Source organism: Acipenser ruthenus, chromosome 5, assembly GCF_902713425.1.
Source record: "Acipenser ruthenus chromosome 5, fAciRut3.2 maternal haplotype, whole genome shotgun sequence".
Lineage (NCBI taxonomy): Eukaryota > Metazoa > Chordata > Actinopteri > Acipenseriformes > Acipenseridae > Acipenser > Acipenser ruthenus.
This window is the reverse complement of record NC_081193.1, coordinates 73,155,411-73,172,983: the sequence shown is the minus strand read 5'-3', so window position 1 is coordinate 73,172,983 and position 17,573 is coordinate 73,155,411. Positions and strand designations below refer to the sequence as shown.

Below are 17,573 nucleotides of genomic sequence, written 5' to 3'. Positions count from 1 at the left end.
TTGTGTGCACATGGAAGATTGAGTTCTGAACATTTCTTGTGTGAAAAGATATACACACACCACTGCATAGACATGCTCAAGTGTTCATTGGTCTGTGATGGGTTGATTGTGAAATTATTTGTGTAGGAAGCTGATCTTGTTGCAAGATCATGTATTACTGTGAATGTTTACATTTTAAAGATTTGTCAATACATTGTGAATAATTGTTAAAAATAAATAAATAAATAAATAACTTAAAGAAAATAATTTTATTTCCATTTTAACCCTTCCATTGTATAATCTCTCAAATGTAGTATTAGTACAATACTATTGCACATTACCAGCATACTATAATCTACGAATCTAGAGCTGTGTGGATAGGCAGGAGATAAATTTCACTAGCTGCTGTTGGCTGTGGGTGACATTTGTAAATAATGATTGCTATATTTAAATTAATTGCAAATACATAAACAGAGGAACTTTGTAAGCCAACAAAGGGCTTTCTGACTGCTGAGAGGAACTCTGACCACTTCTGTTATCTAGGCTTTCATCTGTATATAAGGCTATTCTACAGTGTTATCATGTAAATATGGATTAAAGGTTGCAAAATTGTCAAATATTACTCAAGATTAGTGAACTGTATAATTTCAAAGGAACTGTCAGCATTACTAGAAGAAAACTGAAAATGTAATCTCTCATATCATTTTCCTATGTGTACATTATTCACAACTTAATTTTGAGTAAAATGACTTGGCTTGGTTGTTTGCATGTATTTGCGATACTTATTCAGGGATAACAAGTCTAGTGTGCAAAGGGTTTGATTGCAGTAATCTGGGTAATTACCATCCCATCTCCAAAATGTTGGGGTACCTCAACACTCATGTGTTGAAAAATAAATAAATCAAAGTGAACTATCTATTTGTTTCTTATCTGTTCAGGATTTCTATTACATGAGAGTAGATGTTAATGCAATGGAAACCCTGATCTATTCAGGAGATTATTAAGTGTAAAAAATACCAAACACTGTGATCTTGGAAAAGTATGGTTATTATCTGGAATAGAGGTCCAAAATTAACTTTCTGACTTGTCATGAAGCAGATTGCCACCCATCCCTCAACTTTTGCAAGTCAACCTTGTAACACAAGGTTTTTAGATTATAGTAATTACTGGAAAAACATGTATCACGAATTAGCAAAATACCAATTGAAGTATGTTTCTTTCAAAATAGGACAATACAGGTGAGATACCTCCTTTGTATACAGGTAACTAAAAAAACAGTTGGTTAATGTCAAACTTATTTAATATCATATGATACAGTAAATATGCAAACACAGCTTACAACATGGATTGAAATTACGATTCTTAGGCAATGATCATATGTGTATTTACTTTACTGTAAGGCATGTTTCAGGTAGCATTTTTAAGGAAATGCAATGCAAAGAAATTGTTTCAATGGTTTGGAAAATATATTTACGCTTGTGGTATCAGAATGGTGCACCAAGAGCTCCCTCTGCTGGTTGGCAGCATGGTTTACATAAAAATGTGTTCAGCACAGTTTGAATTTTGAAAGGTCTACCACTCCAGCCTGTGCTGAAAGGATATCAGTAATCTCTTTAGCCAGCTGGCTGTATTTATTGTTTTCACACTCTTCTGCGATCTGAATCCATCTTTCTGGGGTACACAGCACATCATTAAGGATGGTCTGCTTCAGCACCCTTCATTACAATCAAAATCCTGGTTAGTGTGGCTCATTGTGTAACACAGCATGTTAACACAGCGCCTCCTTGTTAAGAACTTCACCAGATATAGAATAATAAACATAGACAGTGATGCATAAGGCTGAATGTTACAGTTTATTGTAATGGCAGGCACAAGATCAAAATATAATTTATTTGTAGTAAATACATTTACTGCATTAGATAGAACAACAGCAAGCAGGGAAGCAGAAGTATTAGATCACGCTCATGAGTAAGTATAGTTTTTGTTTTAATTGTAATTTGAGTTGTTGCTAGTTTTGATGCTGTAAAGTTAACAATATTATTATATAAGCACTGATGCTAACCTGGTGCACCAGCATTCAGCGCCGGCTCACCAAAGGGCCATATCACCAAAGGGCAGGTAGTCTAAACTGTTTTTGTCTACGTGAGGACAGGCCAACGAGGATCGGTTTAAAAAAAAAAAACAGACCAGGTTTTCATACATTTCCCTTTCTTTTCTTTTTCTTAATGAATGCTCTCGCTCCTCCTGTACCTGTCTGTTTTCACCCACGCTCTCTCTGGTGCCCTCTGGAATTGCCGCTTGGCTTCAAACAAAGCTGACTTTATCTCTGCCTTTGCCTCTCACCTCTCTCTTGACTTCCTAGCTCTTACTGAAACCTGGATCTTCTCCCCTAATAACTTTACCACTCCGGCCACCCTTTCCTCTCTCTATGTCCTGTCCCGCTCTCCTCGCCCCTCTGGACGGGGTGGGGGAACAGGATTTCTGCTATCTCTCTCTCTGTTCTTCTCTGTCCCCCCTCCTCTCCTCTCTCTCTGTTAGCACCTTTGAGTTTCACGCTGTTGAAATCACCTCCCCTTGTCACCTCCTCCTCATTGTTCTCTACTGCCATCCTGGACCTGACTCACTTTCTTGATGAGCTTGACTTCCTCCTCTCCTCCCTCCCCTCTCCCGCCACCACTGTTGTTCTATTAGGTGTTTTCAACATAAACCTCTCCAACCCCAACCACTCTGCTGGATTCCTTCCCCTTCTTCACTCCTTCGCCCCTCGAGCAAGCAGTACATCGCCAGCTCTCTGCTTTCCTGTCAACACATTCTCTGCTTGACCCCCTCCAATCCGGTTTTCGCCTGGCACACTCCACTGAAACTGCTCTTCTCTCTGTCACTAACTCTCTACTCTATGCCCATGCTGCCTCCCTCTCCTCTGTCCTAATTCTCCTCGACCTCTCTGCTGCCTTTGACAAAGTCAACCACTATTCTCCTGTCCTCCCTCGCTGACCTGGGACTCTCTGGCACTGCTCTTGCCTGGTTCTCCTCCTACCTCTCCGATTGCACGTACCAGGTGTCCTGGCGTGGCTCACCCTCTGCCTCTTGCTTTCTTTCTACATGCATCCCCCAAGGCTCAGTCCTGGGACCCCTCCTGTTTTCTCTCTACACCCGCTCCCTGGGTTCCCTCATCTCTTCCCATGGCTTCTCATATCATCACTATGCTGATAATGCCCAGGTCTTCCTCTCCTTTCCCCCCTCTGACTCCCACATCTCCTCCCGTATCTCTACCTGTCTCTCGGCCATCTCCTCCTGGATCCACTTGCATCATCTTAAACTCAACCTCTCCAAATCAGACCTCCTTTTCTCCCCCCTCTTCCTCCCTAACCACTGATCTCTCTATCTTTATTCTGCTTGAATCCACCACCCTCTCTCCCTCCTCATCCACCAAGAACCTTGGTGTCACCCTCAACCTCTCCCTCTTCTACTCTCAGCACATCTCTACTCTGGCATGCTCCTGTCGCTTTTTCCTCAGCAACATACAGAGAATTCACCTCTTTCTCACCAACTACCCCACACAGCTCCTAGTTCATGCCCTGGTACTGTCCCGTCTTGACTGCTGCAACTCCCTCCTGGCCAGCATCCCTGCTTCCGCTATCCGTCTGCTCCAGCATCCAAAACTCTGCTGCTTTCCTTGTCTTTTCACTTCCTCATTTCTCGCACGCTACTCCACTGCTCCGTTCCCTCCACTGGCTCCCTATCGCTGCTTGCATCCAATTCACAACTCTTGTACTTGCCTATTGCTGTCTCAACCTTTCTGCCCCCTCCTATCTCCAGACTATTATTTCTCCCTACACCCCGCCTCGCCCCCTCTGCTCCTCTGCCACCGGCAGATTAGCTGTACCCCCTCTCCACTACCCCACCTCCAGAGCCTGTTCCTTCTCCACCCTTGTCCTTCAGTGGTAGAACGACTTACCCATGGATATCGGGACTGCTTAGTCCCTGACCACCTTCCGACACCTCCTCAAGACACACCTGTTCAGATAGCATCTGTAAACCTCATAACTCTCGACTATACTGGGTTATATGGCACCCAACTGTATCAGTACTTCATCATCTTGTACTTGCATTTAACTGCTCCACACTTTGCTGTATTCTACTACTGCTCTCAATCATAATTATATTTTCTGTATCTTGTACTTGATTTTACTCTTAAAGGTAACCGTATTCACATTTTTTGTAATTGCTCTTATTTGAAATAGTTCTTATCCATTTATAAGGGTGTCTGCTGATAAATAATAATAATAATAATAATAATAATAATAATAATAATAATAATAATAATAATAATAATAATAATAAAAGTTCAAATGACAACATGTGTTAATTGCAGTATTAGATAGTGCTTTAGAAAAGAAACAAGGTATTTCTACATGAGTATTCATTCAACAACAAAGGAACTCAAAAAGAGTGCAAAAAAAGCATGGTTTTCTAATACTGTATTAACTAAACACATATGTGTCTTTTAATAACAGATTCTCATCTCACTTTGTATTCATTAATTTGTAATGCAATAACTGGCAGACCTACAAATTAACATTAAATCACAGCATTTCCGGTGGTTCAGGTCAACATCTGATGTTCCTTTTTGTCTGGTAATCCACTCTAAGCAGCTGCTGCAGTGATATAATACTACATCAGCTGGTCGTTTGGGGTGAATACTACGAGCAATATAATATACAAACACTTTCCTGCTCACTGCACCAGATTGCAAATGAAACAAAAATATCTCCCAGCATGGTTGCAAAGGAAACTTCTACAATAAAATAGCAATGATTTCTCCAGAGCCAGTAACACAATCTCCTGTGTGTAACGTTATATGCATTATGTCAATCTGTGATCGGGTAGCGTCGTGCATTTATTTAGCACACTTTACAACTACAAAAACAACAACCACACACAGTCCACTGCACCATACCTTCACCATCACAATCCTCAACTAACGCCCGGGATCACCCTTTTTATACACCTGTGGCTGGAGCCTAATTAATCATTTAATACTGTATTCCATTCACAGCTCCAGCCACATTCCCAAGTGTTTTTTGCAGGGAGGAATTTAAACAAATAATCTGGATATAAGGGTTATTCTGTGAACATCTCTTTCTAAACTCACTGGGCATCTAACCAGTCGAGGGCTTACTGAGGCGTGATGACAGGAACTAAGCCAAGATGACTGGAACCCGCTAGACCTGTTTAGAAATGTAAATTGCATTTCAGTTTACCAGCCTCAACACTGTATCTGCTGTTCTCTAGAACATCTTATTTATATGCCAGATTTAATAATGTAACGGATAATACACAGTTTTCTTCATTGTTGAATTAGTTTATAGCTGTATATGGTACTGTAATTCTGAATAACCTCCCAAAAATACAGTAGTTCTGTCTCAGTTGGTGATTTAATTTATTGGAATTAACTCCCATGTGAATTAGGGGTAATAGGGGGAATAGGTAGGTGTATTTATCAAATTCAAGGTTAAAATCTGTACCTAAACCAAAGAAAATTCTAATGGTTCCGTTTCCGTTCTGGCAGATGTACTGGATGTCATGTGATACACATTTAGGTAGCCGATCCTTATGAAAATGTAACCGAGTAAATTGAGGTTAATTTACAGTGCATTCACTATACTTGCTTTTAACCTGTGATCATACTTTTTGTCTATAGTTTGCTCGTGAAGATGAATTCAATCAAGCAGCCGGTTATAGTGCCCCCGTGAAAAATAGGCCAATACAATATTTGGTCAGTGCTCTCCAGGGCTGGATAATAATAATAATAATAATAATAATAATAATAATAATAATAATAATAATAATAATAATAATACGTGTTTAGGCTGTTCAATAATAATGAACAGCTCAAATGGTGTAGTGATCCTTGCTGTATTTATATATATATATATATATATATATATATATATATATATATATATATATATATATATATATATATATATATATATACATATATATACATACATACACACAATTTACTACGGTAATAATAGTAATAAAACACTGGCAACTCTGCAGTTATCCAAATAAAAATCTTATTTAAAAAAAAAAAGAATTCTTCATGTTTCTCTTTTTTTTAAATATATATATATATATCTGTAGTTTACACAAGAAAAGCTAAACACCTTTTTCTTACGGTATATAATAACAGACGCGTAGACTGGGCCATGTACTTAAATCTTACTTGAGTTGCGTTCTTTTTGTGGACTCCCCTGAAGGAAAGTTTTCTGTTTGCTAACCCCTATCAATCAGCTATGCTTGTGGTACCCGAGAAGGTTGCTGAAGAAACCCTGGTGAGCAATGATTTCTGGGGGTTGTAGTTCACTCGTGTTCCCTGGTGAACAAAGAATGATATCGAACTTTTAATTTTTGCAAGAGTACTATAATAAAAGCATTGCGAATTTGGATAGACTACATCGAATCGAAAGAAGTTCTTTGCCAAAAAAATAGATTAGGCCTTTCTGGGCTTGTTTCGTTTGCTCATGATGACTGACATAACTACAACTCCCATAAAGCAACAGAAGTGTTTTCTGAAATTCTTAAATTGACGTAATTCGGATTGCTATTGTTGAATTATAACGAATTACGCACAAAAGGTTAAAAAAACAACACAGAAATAATATTTTGTCGGTAACGAGGATCAAAAGTTTGTATTTTCATTCCGGCAGTACGCTAGCCAACCTCCCCCTGCCCCGACTGCAAGAAAACCCCGTGTCACAAACTAAAAGCCCTCTTCTCATGATCCGCCATTAGCTGGAGGTTAGTGGTGAGTTTGTGCTCCTGGATTCAAATACGGTTTTTGTGCAAATAAATACACATTGAGCCCTTTTTGTTTGCAGTATGTGTTTGTAAAGTGAAAAAGTGACACGTTATTTCCCTGTGTGCAGGTGGACTCTGTTTCAAGATGCAGATCTTTGTGAAAACACTGACGGGAAAGACTATAACCCTTGAGGTGGGTTAACTCCCCGGCTAAGTCAATGTCTGGAAACTAAGTGAAAGCGTGTGCATCCATTGAGACGAGGACAGTTACAGGCAGTGTATACTGTACACCATATCTAGAGCAACATTAATTTAGACTGCTTATGGTGTTTAACCGCGTTTAATGATTTGTTGAGTGTTCGTGTGGAGCGATTTTAAAACGCACTTCCTCACACGCTTGTGGTGTAATAATCCATTCTAGAATTAAACACGTGCAAAACAAACACGGGCTTGGTTTTTTCACCACCGTTATAAAGTAAAATCGCAAAAGTGTTGTTTTCTTTCGTTATACGTGATGTGAGAGTTTAAATTCACGCTGTAATTAAATGTAGCTAAGTTGCAGTGCTGTTTCATTCGGTTTTTAATAAGTAGGCCTATGAAGGGGAATGAGTGAAATACATGGTTTAAAAAAAAATTAAAAAAAACATTACATTAAGAACAATGTGTGTAGGGCCCAGAGATGTGACAAGCCGCAGCACATTGAAGCATGTGTTGAGTATTACCAGCCCATGTGTGCAACCCTAACCCTAAAATACACCGCTTTAAAAAAAAATAAAATAAAAAAAAATACTCCATCGTTTAATGAAGTTCATGCTGTTTCGGAAGTTGAATGATTTTACACTGTGATTAATATATATATATATATATATATATAGATAGATAGATATATCGTGGTTTTAGTTAGTGGTTTGATGTCAAGGGTAGTGAATTTTAATGACGACGATTGTACAATTAAACTGCGTCTCTTAACGCCCAGTAATTTTAATTTCTCACTGTTAGGTTGAGCCTTCTGATACAATCGAAAATGTCAAGGCCAAAATTCAAGACAAAGAAGGTAAGTGAATTGATAAGGTTTTGTTAACTGTATTGATATGATTAGTTTTGTTGTTTTTGGAAAGGAATACTTTTAATCTTAATTACTTAAATATTACACGATACACTAAAATACAGTAAGAATATACAATATGCAAGTTATACTAGTCATTTGTAAAAGGCAATTGTTAACCCTGCTGTAATTAGTAGGCTAGGGAATGTATATTTGCTGTAACTATTTTAAAATAAACTTTTTTTTACTTTTGCAGGCATCCCCCCTGATCAGCAGAGATTGATCTTTGCCGGCAAACAGCTGGAAGATGGGCGCACTCTGTCTGACTACAACATTCAGAAGGTGTGTCTTTATTATTTCAGTTAAGTAGGTATCTGAGTGCCAGAAACATAGATCCTCCATATATTCATGAGGGTATACCATGTAATGATAAAGGTGTGTTGCTGTTTAGGCATGTTAAGTTGAACATTTTACATATGTCTTTTTAAGGACACTATTCAGTCTTGCCAATATAATAATTGTTTGATTTTAAATTTGAAGGATGCAAGCATTCTGCTCTGATAAATATAGATGCATTGTTATAATTTGGCTTGAGCAGCACAATTAACGTAGCATTGAAGGCTAGTAGTCATATTTTACTAAAGTGCATCTCCAATAAGAGGTTACAAATTGTTCATTTAAAATGAAAGCTTAGATGCTGATTAACATGGATGGTTTACTGTCATCCAGTTGAAATTGGATGTACCTTCTGGAACAGGTTTAACATGATTAACTTTTAGTTGTTGAACTACACCATGTTTGTGATCTTGTCTGCAGGAGTCCACACTCCACCTTGTGCTGAGACTCCGTGGTGGTGCCAAGAAGAGAAAGAAGAAGTCTTACACCACACCCAAAAAGAACAAGCATAAGAGAAAGAAGGTCAAGCTTGCTGTGCTCAAGTACTACAAGGTGAGTAATTCTGAATTTCCTTGAATAAGTGGTATATAGAGTGGAATATGTTGTGGGGAGAATCTTAGGATGTAGGATGGCATTAATGAAACTTGATGTTAGTCTTGATTGCATTACATTGATATCCAATGCTGGTAAATAGTAAAATATGTCAACATGCTGCCAATGTTGAATCAACTAGAATTTGAGTAACTCCATGTAAATATTTTTAACCTGTTACTAAATATTTTGGACTCTGCCGGTTCTAGCATGTGTACTTGAGTACACCAAGCAGAAGCTGATTTGTTCTGTTTTTCCTGCTCTGTAGGTTGATGAAAATGGCAAAATCCACCGCCTGCGTCGTGAGTGCCCTGCTGATGAATGCGGTGCTGGGGTCTTCATGGCCAGCCACTTTGACAGACACTACTGTGGAAAGTGCTGTCTGACTTACTGCTTCAACAAGCCTGAAGACAAGTAAAATGGACATCTAATTTAATAAAGAAAGATTCTCGAACAATCCTTTTGCCATGCCTCCTTTATTCCACAACACAAGCTGGCTCTTTTAACATTAAGTGAAATTAGTTGATGCAGAGTAAATGAGTCTTGGTATCCATCCAGACATGTCATGGCTGCAAGTGCCATTGAACATTTCAGGGCCACTTACCATTTTACTGGCATGTTTGGCAGTTTGACCAGAACCATAAGCACAGTAGAGTATTGGGTAGTCCTGTAATAGTGATTTAGACTAGATCAATTTATATTGCCATTCATTAGTAACCTTAACTGTACTCCTAAAATGGGGTGAGGTAGTGCCTCAAAGAATTTACTGGAAAGGTATTTTACACCCCCCTGATATGGTCCTTGGGGAAGTTCAAATGTTGGCTCTTGTGAAGCCCAAGAATAGAAAGCTGCAAATTTAGAATATTATCTTTTATTAAGATACTCTACTAGTTTATCTGGATGGGCTTCCTATCTGATATGCAGATATCTATAAAGAACATTTAAAAGTTGCACAATTTTCATATAAATGCCATAATTAAAGAAAACACTTTTGATTTTCTTCACTCCAAACAGCAGTTTTATCAGTAAGGACAAATGCACCCAATAACGTTCCAAACCACAATACACATCTCTATACTGTATTGAGGAATAGAATTGGTTTTGTTCATTTTATAATTGTTACTGGTGGTGTTTTTTGTTTTTTTTTCAATAAAAAATGTGTTAACAATTGGAGGTCCATCATGTTTTACTTGTGATCCAATCCTAAGGTTGGTTCCCAGCAGATCTGCTGTTTTTCTGTCTTCATAGCACACAACTTCATCTCCTGTCAGTGTCCTTATCCGTCAATGTACTTATCCATGCTGAGGCCACACTCCATTCCAGTCTTTACGGTCTGCACATCATACTTGAGGCATTTCAGGGTCATCAGAGAACCTTGAGGGAACGTTAGATACTGTAGTAGAGTGCTCCCCCTAACACAGTGCTGCACCCTTAATGTTACACATTGGAATAGTTGATCTTACAAGGTATGTGTCTCAAATACCAATACGTTCATTCAAATTGTACCAGTAATAGAAATGTCTATTTCTGGATGTACTTAAATAAATACTACAAATATGTAATCACCAAAAAAACAAAACAAAAAAAAACATTCTTGTATTTCTCATATGTGGACCAGCATGACTTTTTCTATTGTAATACAAATGCCAGATGTATTCAACTAAGCAATGGCATAGAACCCCTTTGTAATGTACTATTGTGAAATTTCTTAACTCTTTCCTTTCTGAAGACACCCACCGTCTCAACTGCAGGCTGTTTAACTTGCCTTTCCAAATGATGTCTCCACTGCGGATTAGTTTAAACTTCATCTTTCTCTTGAGCTGTCCCTTGTTCACCCTGCAGCCAGCCACTGACAACAACAGTCTGGTCCTTTACTGTGGAAATCTGATCTCAACCCCACGATGGCATGACATTCATATTTCTTTTTTTACTACCCGTGTTTGTATACTGGTACGTTACGCTTACCTACTGCATTCTCTTAGAAAACCAATTTCATATATCTGTTTGCATAGCTATTACTGAAAGTGAAAATCAGTGATTGAAATGAGCGGTGCTTGCTTCATGCTAAATGTCTGGATCTTTTTCCACATGCTTTGCCTGATTGATTGTGTTCTACTAAAACATTCAGCTGAGGAAACACAGAGCCACTTTGTGGCTTGGAACTTGTTTTAGTCCACTGCACGGCACACCAGGGGTACGTTTTTTTAAAACTTTTAATCTGGATAACAGTGATCCGGATATTGTAATCCTATATTTTGTGATCAAGATTACTTTTTTTCAGCAGGGAGAATCCGCTATGAATGAATGATGATGATTGCAATTGCAAATGATTTATGAGCTGTGAAGGGCGCTCAGGGCCAGAGTGAAAGATACATTTGTCCGGAGGCCTCGTCCGTGGGTGCCCGACGGCTACCTGTGTGAGGCCGGCTGGAAAAACATGAACGGTTACATGCATCCTAGTGCCGCAGATAGGAAGTGGCTGTGGCCACCTCCCACTGAAAAGACCAGGCTGCCAAACCATGAATGAATAATAATAAATAATTAACACGCTCCACATTGACGCCCTGCCACCTATCCCCCAAATATTGAATTTAATGAAAATCAGCAGCTGAGACACGGCCCGTCCCCAGAGGATGACTGCGCTGGGGGAGAGAGCCCAGCCTGTCCAACCCGACCACTCACCCCACAGAACTAAAACAACATGAAAGAATAACACACAGAGCTTTCATGCGCTTGCTGATGACGTATTGGTAAGGGTGGATTCTCCTTTGCAGAAAAGCAACCCAGTTTACAAATTGCACTGCTGGATTACATTTATCCAGATTACAAGTAATTATGATTACGAAATCCATTTTTGTATCACAAAATATAGGATTACAAAATACAGATCCCTGTTATCCAGATTACAATTTTTTTTTAAAAACTAACCCCTGGGGAGACTTGGGGTTTGATACAGCAAGGTTACCTCAAACTAGGTCTACTGGTCACTTGGAACCAGGTTTAAAGCCACTGAAAAAGTGGCTTCATGTTCCCTCAGCTTTAGTAAAAAAAAAAAAAAAAAGGTTCTGATCAGTGGACAACAGGGCAAGATGATGCAAAACATTGCAAAACATTGGAACTTAAGTATTCCAGAACCCATGCAGACTATTCATTTGATTTAATACAAGATGGTGGATTTGTTTGAACTAAAATGGCAGTTTCATTCTTATTTGTAATATTTAAACAGTGACCATATTTAGATCCCACTGTCGTTTACTGGGCTGATTAAGTAACAGTTTAGTAAAAATATTACCATCTGTCGCATGCAAGTCCGTATTCATCTTTGTTTTGCAGATTCTCATCAGATCATGACGCTATGTCTTAAAGTTATAGTATACGTGTAATGTACATCAACACTATTGACCAGGTTTATCATTAACATACCGTTCATAAAATGACACAAGTCTCACTATAGCTGTTGAATTGAAGTAAAAGGAGATTAGTAACAGTAATGGCGTTTGCTTGACACAGTATGTGCGCTAATCTATTTTTAGCCAGCGTGTAAGTTGACAGAGTTTTGGTGAATTCGTATAATAAATAACGTGCTCACGCATTATTACAGGATTGCAGCAGAGCTTTGCTGTTGCAATTTCACACATGACCACAAGAGGTCATGCCTGTATTAAATCATTTTATAAAAAGTAGGAATTATATGTTGAATGATAACTACCATTTTTTTTATATTAACATTTTTTTTATAATAAAATACATTTTGTAACTATACACACACAGTTAATCTACGTCAATTAATATCAGAAGCCTTGTCTTTTGTAGATTAACTCACTAATGTCTCAGACACCGAAGTGGACAATCTCCAGCATCATAACTGTCCAGGATATTCAGAATGGCCTCCACAGACCCATCCACGTCACCTGGCAGGCCAGACAAAAGAGAACAGGATCCGCCCCCCCCCCGTCCCCCCCCCCCTCATTTTCATCACGGAGATAAGAATAATGGAAGATCAAATCAAGTCTTTGAACAGCTCAAATGGTATAGTGACCATGCTGTTTTAAAAAATGTTTAAACAAACCCTTTTTTTAATTTCTGTTTTTCGGTTCCTGACAGAAAACACAGATGCAATTTATATTTCATATTTTCCTTTTACTCTTAAATTACATTTATTTTCAATGAAGGGGCATTTTCAACACAATAAGTGGAAGTAAAAAAAAAAAATAGCTTATTGTGACAAGTAGGTTTTAACAATATTTTTTAATTGGATTTCAATTAGTTAGCAACTTAGTTAGCAAAGATGTAATTGAGTATGTTTTTCTAGGACAGCTCCCTTCCTAAAATACCATTGATAAACAAACCCCACTACATTGTTATGATTATGTTTTTTTCCAACCTACAGTAAATGCATTAAGCAAACTAAAAATTAAAAATCTGGAAAATGCCATGTCTATATCTAATCTTACTCTTATCCTTATAGCAGCCCGTTAGTTTAGTTTACGTCTTTAGTTTACCTCTTAAAGACCCGAAACCTGAATAATTTATATCAAAGCTGCTTGACGGGCCTGTGACGCAGTCATGGCCCGCCCTCAAAGCCATAAAAACACTGTGGCCACATGCCTCATCGTCATTTTTCCTTTAAGTCTGCTGCAATCATGGACGCAGCGAAGGTTAATGTCCATTCTATTTCAGGGAACCAGGGTTATGATAATAACCTAACGTTCCCTTTGAAGTACGAAATGTAACCATTACCGTACGGGTGAGTGTGCCAGAGCCGTCCCAAGGGCAAGATTGCAGAACAACTGGAATGCTACAAGGCTAAGCCAAGAGGCTGCTGTGCGTTACCATACGTAACCCCAGTAAAAAGTAGCTAGGGCAAAAAAATTGATGGAGAAACTCACCTCTATGATTGTGTTGTAAGGGTCGACTGAGAAGCTGCCCTTAACATTCTAGTTCCAAAACCAGAGTTTTGAGGATCCACGACATTAATACCTCGTTTCCACAAATTTTATTTCGATACTGTGTCAGGACGGTACTCAAATGGCATAGTAATGAAAACATGCCAGGCTGTCCCCACGAAAAGTGTAATTCCGTGTAATGACGCAATACCCAGAATGGTAGCCATGGTAATAACTGTAAACTCAGAAGTGTTAAGATGGAGTTTTTAAATGCGATGTTGTTTATTTTAGCGATGGTGTTCAACTTTATTATACATAAAACAATTACAGAAGAAATAAAAAAAAAAGACAACGTAAAGCCCGCTACAGAAGATTTACATCATCACTCAGAAGCGAAGGATAGCAAATAGAAAGGTAGCCTACGTTTTTTTTTTTACTTTTCATCTTTAGCTAGGTACTTTCAGGTGGATTTTCAGAAGGGTGCAATCCAGTCCTACTTAAATCCTGCACCAATTCTACACTCACCTGCATGCACTTGGTTGGCATGGATTTTAAATGATCGCAGTCCTCCAGAACTGGTATCGCTGGAGATCGCAGCTGTAACCTGAGGAAGGTGTATGCATGCATTAAAAGGCTATTTTGTAATGAACCACCCTAGTTAAATGAGATGTGTGTGTGTGTGACTCCCCATGGATAAAGCATCCAATATATAGATTAATTATTGTAATGATATTCGCCCCATAGCAGACAGAAAATTGTTCGGACTGCCTCCAACTTTTCGTTCTGTCAACGTAGTACGCCAAGGCCCACACTGGGCAGAGCGTATGGAGCTGTCACTCCCTGTCTGACTGGAAAGGAGGTGGATGGAAAGCCTCCAATTCCACAGACTGGTTGACATAGAATGCCGAGATAGTCTTCGGCAAAAAGGCAGGATTGGTACAGAGCGTAACTTCAGTTCTGGCCTCTGTAAAGATTAAGCAGGTTTTCACTAACAGAATGCCTGCATCTCGTGCACCCGTTTTGTGGAGGTGATAGCAAGCGAAAAAGAACGCTTTGAGCAATAAATACTTCAGCTCAGCTGAATGCATGGGCTCAAGGAGGCTTCATGACTGCATTAAGCCCTTTGTGTATTCAATGTAAACAAAAAGCGTGATGCCTTGGATCCAGAGCAGGTCGACAAGCTTGTATTCCTGGCAAACACGTAAACAAATTGTGCACATTGAAGAAAACTGACTGTAGTTTGCGTTTTTTTGGAGTTTTAGAATGAACCGTTAAACCTGGGAATAATACTGTTTTTCAAACCGGGCTGCGTGCTCCGGCTGGCTTTCCTGATTGATGACCACAGATAGTCGATGTAAGTACAATCAGTGCTGCCCACAGCTGATAACATTTTTTTATGCCAGCAGTCCTACAGTACCACGCGCAAAGCTATATTACAGTTCATTACCCTTCGCATTCCATTGTGGTGCCCGTTTAACCCCCTTCCTACCCCCAAAACCCGAGTGACTTCGTCGGGCCTCCTTTACAAGCGGTGGCAATGCTGTCGGACATGTTTTATGTTTGTATACTATATGCATGGGTGTTAAAGTTTTGTAAATGGGTCCCATTATATCAAAACTAGCATCAAGATAAAAACTAGACTGCAAAATGGGTTTTATCCTGATCTCATATGCGCAAGAGACAGTGGCGCCCATGGAGGCAGGAGGTGTCAGTCAGCACATCGGAGCATCCCTCGGTAAGCACTGCGGAGCCAGGCTGACCTTCATTTAACCGCTGCAGTTGTAAACAGCTTCAGACAAAAAATACTCCGCGGAGCGGAGTGTCTAATCTGAAAATCTCCCTCTCTTGGACCAGCTCTCTGTCAAAACCTTTGTTTTTTCCTCTGCTGCTCCTAATCGAGGGATTTTACAGTACGAATGGGAGAAAAATGTTTCTTTAGATACAATACGTGTGTCTTTTAATCGCTTATTGCAATGTAGGTACACAATGAAGTCAAAGCTATATAAAAGGATCACAATTTACTATGTTTCACACATTATATTACTAGTATATAAAGATCACTTGTCTGTAAGACCTATTGAATGACCTTAATGACTTGCAGTGTGAGAAACTTATGTACTGTCTATGATAAATGTTTTAGTGAAACAAAAAAGGAGAAGGAAAAAAAGTGATAACCATCATTCTTTTGTTGTTCTCCCCCCCACCACAGTCCAACTGCCATCTGGTGAAAAGATCATTTTCCTAGACACCCCAGGGCATGCAGCCTTGTCAGCAATGAGAGCCTGAGGAGCCCATGTAACTGATACAGTTCTACTGGTGGTAGCTGCAGACGACAGGGTGATGAAACAAACAATAGAATCCATTCAGCATGCCAAAAATGCAAACGTTAATGTCACCTGCTGTTGGGAAGAACAGTTTTATTCTTTTAGCACCACAGGTGTGGACATTTGTATACATGCACATATATACATGGATTTGAAAAAGTCAGATTTGCTGCTCCCCTTTCAGTCAAAAGTTTTACTTGAGATTCCCATTATTTATTGTCATGGGAATTAGATGAATTCACTGATAGTACAAGGTCCCAGACAAATTTAGCAGTCACTTACTGTAAAATACTTATATAATAATACAAATTCACTTAACATGAATTTCCTGTTAGTGCGAATGTGACTAAAGCGAAGCGCCTTAATTCAAACAGGTGAGTGTAAAGGATACTGGGAAATGTATTAACTTGCATCCAGATTAGTGCCTCTGTACTGTATTTTAGTGCTGTTTGGGGACTACAGATCCTATGATGCATTTCGAGTTGCCATAGTGCTCACGCAAAAATGTGCATTATCCTTGTAGACAAAAGTGGAGGTGTTGAAAGAGTTGGATAATTATTATTATTTATTTCTTAGCTGACGCCCTTATCCAGGGCAACTAACAATTGTTACAAGATATCACATTATTTTTACATACAATTCCCCATTTATACAGTTGGGTTTTTACTGGAGCAATCTAGGTAAAGTACCTTGCTCAAGGGTACAGCAGCAGTGTCCCCACTGGGGATTGAACCCACGACCCTCCGGTCAAGAGTCCAGAGCCCTAACCACTACTCCACACTGCTGCGGATAATGCACCACAGTACAAGAAAAAGAACGATGTTGCTGCAGATTCAACATTCCCCCCCACACTGTCAAATGTTCTGAAAAAAACAGGATACAATAATACAGGCCTATGAACAGTAAACTGTGGATGCAAGTTGTCAAACATGAAGGACACTCTCAAGTCCAGGTCGGGTCAGACAGCATCCTCTGGAATGAGAGAATGAGACATAGAGGACAAAAGGACAGATCCCGTCACCACTCAGGCAGCATCCTCAGGCAGCTGGGTGGCGTGGAGAGTCTTGGGTCAGTATAGGCTGGGCTTATTGTTTGTATGCGACTTGAGAGTTATTGTGGTTATGTTACTCGTAAACAGCATGGTTTTCAAAGAGGTGAGTGTGTGCAAATCAGCTTTGCTCACACTCACCTCTGTGTAGGCACATCATACAAAATCCATCTGAGATCTTTGTGACGGGCAGCTCCCCTTGGGACCTTTGTAAGAGTCAGTGGACAGCCGCCCCATGCTAATGAGCCCTGTAGGGAAACCCCCCATTGCCACTGTTGTCATTCAGTATTCCTGTCTGGTAAGCAGAAGCCTCAGTGAGGTTATTGAGCAAGCAGGTTTTCTGTATGTTTATTAAGATATTTCTCCACATCAGAAGTACCCAGACTACCAGTTTATAATTGCAGAACTTTCAACACTGCAGTGTACAATGGTAAATGTATAACAATGCAGAGCGAAAGCACAGGCTCACTTGGTATATCATAGATGAGTATGCT

General features: G+C 39.3%; 1 protein-coding gene across 2 annotated transcripts; it reads left to right on the top strand.

Annotated features, from left to right (window-relative positions):
* Nucleotides 1-6,680: 6,680 nt before the first annotated feature.
* On the top strand, nt 6,681-9,278 carry LOC117402620 (ubiquitin-ribosomal protein eS31 fusion protein). 2 transcript variants are annotated; one of them, XM_034003953.3, is made up of 6 exons: nt 6,681-6,796; nt 6,918-6,982; nt 7,789-7,843; nt 8,091-8,176; nt 8,651-8,782; nt 9,090-9,278. In XM_034003953.3, the coding sequence occupies exons 2-6, from the start codon at nt 6,935-6,937 to the stop codon at nt 9,237-9,239; spliced, it is 471 nt and encodes a 156-aa protein (XP_033859844.1). In that variant the 5' UTR covers nt 6,681-6,796; nt 6,918-6,934; the 3' UTR covers nt 9,240-9,278. The 2 variants fall into 2 exon arrangements, with proteins under 2 accessions (XP_033859844.1, XP_033859845.1); XM_034003954.3 differs by having other exon boundaries at nt 6,721-6,789.
* The last annotated feature ends 8,295 nt before the right edge of the window (nt 9,279-17,573 follow it).

Coding starts and splice junctions, on each gene's coding strand:
- LOC117402620 (XM_034003953.3), top strand. CDS start 6,935: ATGCAGATCTTTGTGAAAACACTGACGGGAAAGACTATAACCCTTGAG. Junction 6,983..7,788: donor GAAAGACTATAACCCTTGAG/GTGGGTTAACTC, acceptor TCTCACTGTTAG/GTTGAGCCTTCTGATACAAT. Junction 8,177..8,650: donor CTGACTACAACATTCAGAAG/GTGTGTCTTTAT, acceptor TCTTGTCTGCAG/GAGTCCACACTCCACCTTGT.